Source organism: Eurypyga helias, unplaced genomic scaffold (genome assembly GCF_000690775.1).
Source record: "Eurypyga helias isolate BGI_N326 unplaced genomic scaffold, ASM69077v1 scaffold6459, whole genome shotgun sequence".
Classification (NCBI taxonomy): domain Eukaryota; kingdom Metazoa; phylum Chordata; class Aves; order Eurypygiformes; family Eurypygidae; genus Eurypyga; species Eurypyga helias.
The window spans coordinates 42,560-51,156 of NW_010271306.1; the positions used below are offsets into that span (position 1 = coordinate 42,560).

Here is an 8,597-nt window from a genome sequence, read left to right on the forward strand (position 1 = left end):
TTCTAACAGAAGATGTTTTGCTTGCCTTTGAAACCAAGCGTTGTTGCTTTATTCTGCATTTTGGGGTACAGCCTTTCCAACAGGTGGGTTCTGTGATGGTCTGAAGCACTGAACAAACACGTCAGCTGTTCCATAGATATGAACATCTAGCATTAGCAAACATGAAAAGAGAGTGCAAACACCAATTTATTTGGAGCTTTCCAATGTGTGTTTTGGGATTCAGCAGTCTGAGGAAGGGAATACAGTTAATTTCTGCCTGTAGAGTTTGGGTCAGTATACAGTTTTGACTCTTTGGGGGGGGTGGGCAGCTGCTGTACAACAGGCACCCATGCTAATTCTCCACCTCTGCCTGCCCGTGACTTTGACTGCAGACGCATGGGCACTCCCCGGCGTAAGCACTGCAAGTGAAGTGTTTGTCTGAGAAGCACTGACGGCTCGAATTCCCAGACTCGTTATTCCTGAGAATCAACTTCGTCTAATGTTTGCAATCATTTTTATCTCTGCTTGTTTAAACGCGAAAGCTGCTTGGTCCCTTAAATAAAGCAAGCACCATGCAAAATGTTGTAGAGTATCAGTGGCTGAAAACTACTTTTAATTAATCTTCCCATTAAATAGTATAAGAAGGGAGAATATATCTAATGGTTTTTTCATGCTAATTGTCAGTATTATGTTTGGGCATCTATTTGAAGTATTGGGAAAAGTGGGGCTGTAAAAATGTCCTGTCCTAACTTGCTTCATTGGAAATTCAGCCTGGGAGAAGACTAGATGCCTGAGGCACTGAGCAGTATTTGGTGTGTGCTGTATTTGGGCACCTTGGTCTGTAACGTGATCTGTACCATTTTCTTTCTGCTCAGAACACTGGTTAAATTACAGAGGGATCCTCAGGACAAATGAGAACGTTGCATCAATTCTGTATTACTTTTTAATAAAATAGGAACTACATCCTCATTCCAGTGTTTCCCAAGTTCATTCCTTGATTTAAACTTTTTCCTTTCCAGTAAGGAGATGGATGGTAGGGACACAGGATGGTGATGGGAGCTGGCACAGTGGGGAAAAACGGTGCTGGAGCGGTGAGGTCACGGTCTTTCCTTCCCCACTGAGCTGTGTGTATCATTGATACAGTGAGTGCTGCTGTACTGTCTGACTACAGCTCTTTAGGAGACGATTAGCTGAGTGTACTCAGCCTGTGCTACACTGAGAGGAATCAATTTATCTTCTTCCCTGCGTCTTTTATCTCACCTCACTGCTTTCAGTGTTAAAAATCCACCTAGCAGAATACAGTAGGTAGGAGAAAGTGAGGAACGTTATCAGTCAGTGAAAACTAGAATCTTAGGCTGTTGCATGAAAATGTTGCCCCTGCGCAGTCAGCAAACAATAGTGGGAATTCTTGGAGAAGATTAAACCAAAAAGCCATCTCTTTACTGCTCAGGAAGTCCGCGACACATTTGCAATGGTGAAGTTGTTCTGTTTCTGCCCATCTTGAGGTATTTAGCAATGGTGGTGGTGGGAATAAGGGGTAGGGAGCAGTTTCTTTGATCTTCGCTCTTGCATACTGTAGGAGACAGATCGGGATAGTGTGCCTGGTGCTTGCTTCCATGCCTATATGCTGAAAAGGCAAAACAGCTGCGGAAACTCTGCCTTGATTAGGAAGTCGTTAAATTCTTTTGCCTTTTCCACTTTCTTGAACTTACTACACAGAGAAAATTACGGAGGGGATAGTTGTGTGACTGAGAAGGCAAAACAGCTGCAGAAACTCTGCCTTGATTAGGAAGTGGTTAAATTCTTTTGCTTTTTCTACTTTCTTGAACTTACTACACAGACAAAATTACGGAGGGGATAGTTGTGTGAAAGACACTGATTATTTGTTCTTGCAGCAATTAAAATATCCAACAAATCTACAGTTTCTTGTGCTCTCTCGCTCTATTATAATGCAGTGGGTTTGCTGTCATGGTTTTCCTGTACCTTACATGTGCTGTCCAGCAGTGTGCCAGGGGTGGGATTTGGGGAAAACTTCCAATTAGAGGCTCTGCACTTAGGAGACAGTATGAATATAAGCTGAACAGGTAGAAATTGCAGTACAGAGGTATCACATCAATTAAGTCTGAACTGAGCTGAAACCTCATCTCAAATTCCCAGCTTGTACAAGCAAATAATGCTATTAAACATTTATAAAGAGCTATCTATATATAACCACAAAGAAAGCATAGGCAGTTGTAGTTGAAATAATAGTGTGTTACATTTATATTTTACTCGATGTGTGCAAAGTCTTTGGCAAAGCACATCCCTCACTGCTTTTTCCAGCTGTTTCTTCATTGTATTGGTCTGTGAAGATTCTTTCCTCAGTCTCATTCCACAAAAGGGTTCTGGGGCTAACAGCTGTCTTGTACACAAGGTACTGAAAATGTGCTGAGTAAGGAAATGAACAGTGTGTATCCCAAGTTGTTTCACTTTCTCTTGCCCTCCTTCTCAGAGGAAATTTTGTTTGAAGGCTGTATGTTACTGTCTTTAAAAAAACCACATTAATAACTTGCCTGTTTTGCAAGGAATCTTCTGCTGAATGAACATAACATCCATTTAAACTGTCTATTTGAGAGTTACATGACTTAGTAATGAAGTTTGTCAACAGCCAATTGCCTGCTTTGATGGAAAACACTTAGTTGGGAACTGTTTACATCCTTCTGCATTTCCTTGGAGATTTTCTTGGAGCGAGAAAGCACTGTTATAATCCTGAAGCAGAATCCATCTGTTTCTTGCCATTGAGGAACCTGAATTTCAAGTTGCCTTCAAGAGAAGACCCTTTGTCAGAACCGAACAATTTGTGCTTGATGTACCCAAGATCCAGAGACTGCCCTCCCTTGTCTTGTGAATAGGGTACTGTGATGGAGAGACATGCAAATTGCCTTGTTTCGGAGCACGCTCTTGGATCTCTTACCCAGCACGTTTTATTTGGCTTCAGCTGTACCATGCTTTTTGAAGGTTACCAGCGTGTTTAGTTGTTCAGTTCTTTTTCAAGAGAAGAATGACCCTCCAAGAACTGAATTTCTAGAAGGAGTAATTCTGCTCCAGTCTCAACACAGACTTTGTGGTCTGATGTAGGCTCCTGAACGACTGTCCAAAGTGATCCCAGGAGTTGTCCTGTCCAAGACATCCTTTCAGACTTGTCCTGGAAAAAATGAGGGCGATGCATCCTAAATTCATTATCCGTGTCTCCTTTGAGTGCATACTTTTCTTGAGGCAGATTTCCTCTGTCGGTTCACAGGAGCATCTATTTCTGATGCAGAAAGGTTTGAAGTGGCCACCACCGTGTAACTGCTGTTGGTGGCTTCCCCCGGTGATCAGGAAACTCTTCAAGAGTAGATGTGATGCTTGGGTACGCCTGTGTTTTCTTTCAAAGTCAAGGTTGAGTTCTTAGTTGTGAATTCCAGGGTGATTTGGGGTTTTTTAAAAAGATCTTTAAATGTGTCTATTGTTTTGCATATCATGAGGAAGAGTCCTGAAAACTTGAACACATAACACTTCCCAACTGTTGAGATGCAGTTGAGAAGAGCTCGAGACACAGCAATGGCAGATGGGTGAATTGGTCATATGCTTTGAGAGTTGAAGGCTTTAATTTCCTTTTTGCTCTTTTTATTTCTGCTTGAGGAACATGTAACTTCAAGAGGAAGGTCAAATATTACACATTTCTACTGTTTTCCCACTTATGTGGAGGTGCCATTAGAAAAATAGAGAAAGTCAGTGTTAAGGTGTGCAGTGTTGAGAAGGAGAAGGTACTGGAGAAGGTGGGGATGCTATTATGTTTGACTACATGAGGTGGGGAGCTTAAAGGAGGGAGCTCTGGGTAAATCTTGATAGAAAACATCTTTATTAAGGGAAGCAAGCCTTCTGTGTACCTAGCCAAGAGCCGAGAGTGACATCTTAATGTGCTGACTTTCAGAAAGTACTGTGTGCCAGCAAAGTAGATGTAACATCAAAGAAATGTTCCCCTGCATACGTGGGACGTTTTATCCCCAAACACCTCCTGTTAAGCCTCCAGGGATGCGGAACGATGGCTGTTTTGGCAAGCAAGTGACAGAGGTCGTAGGTACCACACATCAATGCTGAGATGTGTTGCTGGAGTACAAGCAGCTGGAAACACTTCTTCCAAATCACAGAGCGATTATTTTCTCTCCCATCTCCCCTACTTCCCAGCAGCACTTGTATGTTCAGAGTTTTGAAAAAGAATTACCAGTGGGGAAGTTCTCCTCTAAATCCAGAAAATGCGTTTTATCTTCCTTATCACCAACTATTAAGAGCTTAATATTTGAGGATGTTTGAGGTGTCCCCGTGCCGTCTACCAACTCAACTCTTGCATTGTGGACCTTGGAATATCGCCCCTGTTCCTGAATGTCTTCTGTTATTCCCTCTTCATAAATGTTCACTCTTCAGAAGAATGACCACAAGCACTTGCTCTGATACGTCATGTATTGTAAAACCCTTTGAAGCTCAGTGAGTAGAATGAAAGATGTCAAATAAAGGATAAAAAGGGTAAATAAAGGACAGATGCTTGCACCAGCTCAACTACATGGTGCTTAGTGTTTTAATCCCTTGGCCTCTATGGGATAGACAAGTTGGTAATATCTCCCTTTCATAGATGGGGAAAATATGATGAGTTAAATAAGTACATCCTATTAAGATGTATATATATAAATAACCCAAAGACAAGAAGGTTTCGTTTAGGCCAAACTACTCGAAGTTAAATGTTCAGGGTTTCTTCTGTGGATGAGGATGTTCATAATTGCATCAGACAACATTAAGAATTTATAGTGTAAATATGCTTGAGGCACAAATCAATTAATAGCTGGCAAAGGACCTAGCAAAGCACTTTCTCTGTGAAGCGTTTGTTCTGAAATTGTGCATGACTACATGCCAGGCGCCTTTCTTTCCTACCCTCGGGTATCAGTCACTGTCAGAAAATAAGGAACTCGTCATATCCCGTCTACAGATTCTCCACAGCCACAAGTACTTAGTGCAAAACCAACCTCTTCTTACCCCGAATGGTGTGGTACTTCCTGAAAACCTTCAGTTTTCCTGGTGTACTAGTTTAATAAAGTCCTGTGCTCGACGTTGTGCCCTGTGCTGATCCCCCGGCAGCTGGCTGCAGGAGGGGAGGGTGTTGCTAAGTCCTGGTGACTTGTGGCAGTTGTTAGCTCAGAGCTTGCACCATGGTCATCAGTCACTAAGAAAACCTGTGGTGTGACTTTAACATTCATCACCAGTTTACTCAAACACTGCTTAATACTCTAAATGATCCACGTTTCCAAGGCTTTACGTTGTGGATAGTAGAATATTTCAGCTGCTGGCGATGCACTGTGCTTGCATGAAGCTTTTTCCATTCATAGATTTCTAAAACTGTCATAACATCATGACTCTAGATAGTCCTCTTGGGAGCTTTTGTCAAGAAAACTGCAGCTTTCCCCCTCCACAATCTAGAAATCTAGTGAAAATTTAAAAAAAAAACCAGCAGTTCTCTACTGGTGGAAGTTCCCTGGGTTTCCTGCTTCGTTCTCAAGGGAATACAGTTCTGGTACAAAGTTCATCAAGCAGTATTTTAAGCTGCTCATCAGTATCTGATGTTGGACCTGCTTGTAATTCCTGGGGAGAGTATGAGCTCTGTGGCTGTCTGCTGATGTAACTGCCCATGGTAGTCTCTGTCCGGGGATAGAAGAGCCGGGTTTCGGTCAGGGCTGTGGGTGGAACAGTCTTCAGTTCATGAGCAGAAATGCCCCTGTGAGTGTGCAGTATGTGGAAGGATGACTTTTTCTTTTTCTATGGGGCAGTATCTCTATGGAGGGTAGAGGGGGTTTGTGATGCTGTTGGAGAACCATTGGCAGAGCACTTTTTGAGGCCCATCACTGGATATTTTGGTTTCTTACATAAAAAGACGCAGGCAGGGTGGCTTGAAAATGTTCAGCTTTCAATTTTTAGTTTGTATGGAGACGAAGAACCTCTTTAGGTCCGTGTGTATGATTGATTCCTCCAAGTCTGTGGGATTGATAAACATTGTCTCCACCAAGTCTTCATTTGGGTTTTCTCGAGGACAGTTTTCAGGTAGCTGTCCTTGTCCTAGATGAGATTTAACGGAAGCAATCTGGGAAACTTGCCTAAGCCAGCAGAAGGAAGCCAGCCTTCGGACCCAGCTCTCTAAGGTGTGCCCGTAGTCTCTGGATTGCTTTCACAAGTTCTGTTTTCCCAGTCCTTTTCTCTGACAACTTCATTCTTTGATTTCTAACACAGGCTGACTTTTATTTGCAGGAAAAGGTAAGAGGGGAGTTCTTTAGGAGTCGAGAGGGCTTTGGCGAGGAATTGTCAGGCTGTAAAATGGAAAACTGTTGCTTACAACTGTCCCTCTGATGAAAGCAAGCTTACGGGAAACTTTTACTTCATTGTTTCTACACGTGTCCGTTGTGTCCCTGTAAAAAGGAGTTTTGTTTGACCAGTTCCTCAGTGACACACTCTTCAGTTTTATTACATTTTCTGGGGATTCCTGTGTCTATGAAGACACTGACTTTAGCTTTATAATGATTTTCCTGGGCTGTGCCCTGAGGCTGCTGCATAGAAAATGTTAAGATAGTTTGTCTAGAATACCACCACGCTGCTGGTTTGTCTGGAAAACGTTGTGGCTTTATGCAGACTGCTGTTCATAGAACGGTTTGGGTTGGAAGGGACCTTAAAGACCATCTAGTTCCAACCCCCCTGCCATGGGCAGGGACACCTTCCACTAGACCAGGTTGCTCCAAGCCTCATCCAGCCTGGCCTGTTACTGGCATAGGCCCAGCTCTGAGCAGGAGGCTGGACTAGAGGCCTCCAGAAGTTCAACCTAAATGAATGTAGCTTCTGTAATAAAGAGAAATCTTGACCCTCAGTCCCCCAAAAAATATACATGGTGTGAGTGGTTGAGTTATAGCAGGAATTCGTGGCGAGTTAGCCAAGCTCATGCCCGCTGTCTGACTCTGCCGTGTTGAGCAAGTTCACAGCTGCAGCTGGAAAAAAAGAGCTGTGCTATTCGGGGGGAATTTACTCCATAGATCCCATTGAAAGGTCCTGTAATCAGTTTACTCCAGAAATGAGGGGAGAGGTTAAGGGTTGATTTCGCTGAAGAAGGGCCATGCAAAGAGACAGCTGGTGTGTGCTTCTGAACACGCACCCCCATGCTCTGAAAGGCTGCTTCTTGTATGTGTTCCCTAACCTCTCCTGGCAACGGTGGTTTTCCTTAGGGGCTGGTTGGTTGGTCCAGTTATCTTCTCCCCTTTTTACCCCCCTTGACACTCTTTGCTACCTGTCCCCTGAGATTCGCATATGTGCCTGGGGTTTATTTCCATTCTGGCTCAGAGGGGGATAAAAGCCATCGTGCTTGTGTACCTGGAGCTGCTCACCTTTAAAAAGTGCAAATGTACAGGCTGCCCGTGGCTTGTGTTCAGTCAGAGGTGATGACGTACTGTAATTAAAATATCCATTGGGTAATTCTGCATCAGTTTTGAGTTGAGCTCTTGGCCTTTTTAACTTTGAAAGAAGATCTCAATTTTCAAAAGTGAGGACTACCACCAGAAAGAGTCTTCATTCGCACCGTTTGAGTTGGTTCAGCTGTTGAGGAAATACGTTGGAGAGGGTGCATTGCTGTTATTGTCCAGTTCGTGAATGTTATCATGGACAGCAAACACAAACTGGTATGTCAGGTTGTCTTCTGCGGGAGAAAAAAAGGACTGTGGAGGAACAGTGCATGAATTTGCATCGAAGTGAATGGGAATGAAAAGTTTGTCCTTATTATCTGTCTTTTTGGGAAGGCGGTGTACATAGTCAATTTGATGCTTGTTGTTTTCAGTGGATGTTTTCCTGTTGGAAAAGGAATTTTGTTAGCTGCTCCGTGAAAGAGCTTCATTGTTTGTTAGTAAGAGCTAAACTTTTTACAGGTGTATTACTTGACTCCCAGGTGAAAGAGTCCTTATTTTCTTTTTATTCTAACTTTTTCCTTTTTTCTTTTTAAAGAAACGATTGAAAGCAGCAGAAGCAGAAAGCAAGCTAAAACAAGTGTATATACCCAACTAGTAAGTACCTTTTTGTACCGTTTTGCATGTTACTTCATTGTAGAGGGTCTGCTGTAGCCGTTTCCGTGGCCTGCCAGCATTATGTATTTGCTGTAATCACACTCAGAAATGTAGTTGAACAAACACGTAGTAGAACTATTAAATTAGGTTACCAGTGTAACAAATCTTCTGCTGACGCGTGAATGGGCATGAATTCCATTGTATTTTAGTTAAGGCTAACCGCCTTGATGCTGCTAAACTATGAGGAGCCCTGTGGAAGAAAGCACGGTAGATTCAGGAGCTCAAAGCTGGCTAGAACAGAGCAGCTCTCCGCCCTGTATGCGTATGCCGCTGCTCGTCGGTGTGTAAGAGACAAAGTTGTTCCCGCACGCTGACCACCTACTTTTGGAAGACAGGGTATTTCCTCCATGGATTTTCCCTTTGAGGCTTTCCTGGTTAGGATGCTGTCATGTTGCTCATTTCCTTCATCCTGTATAATGTTCCCATCCTTATCTTTGGTTTATTTTTGGTATGGGC

The 8,597-nt window shown here is 43.1% G+C and overlaps 1 protein-coding gene across 1 annotated transcript in view; it reads left to right on the top strand.

Moving 5' to 3' along the window:
• LOC104514944 (metastasis-associated protein MTA1-like) overlaps window positions 1-8,082 on the top strand; it is a gene marked incomplete at its 5' end in the record, with an annotated part of 48,568 nt that extends 40,486 nt beyond the window's left edge. Inside the window, one exon of the mRNA XM_010158759.1 lies at window positions 8,023-8,082. Coding sequence (XP_010157061.1) covers window positions 8,023-8,082 — 60 coding nt within the window. The remainder of the gene's footprint in view (window positions 1-8,022) is intronic.
• Between the last annotated feature and the right edge of the window lie 515 nt (window positions 8,083-8,597).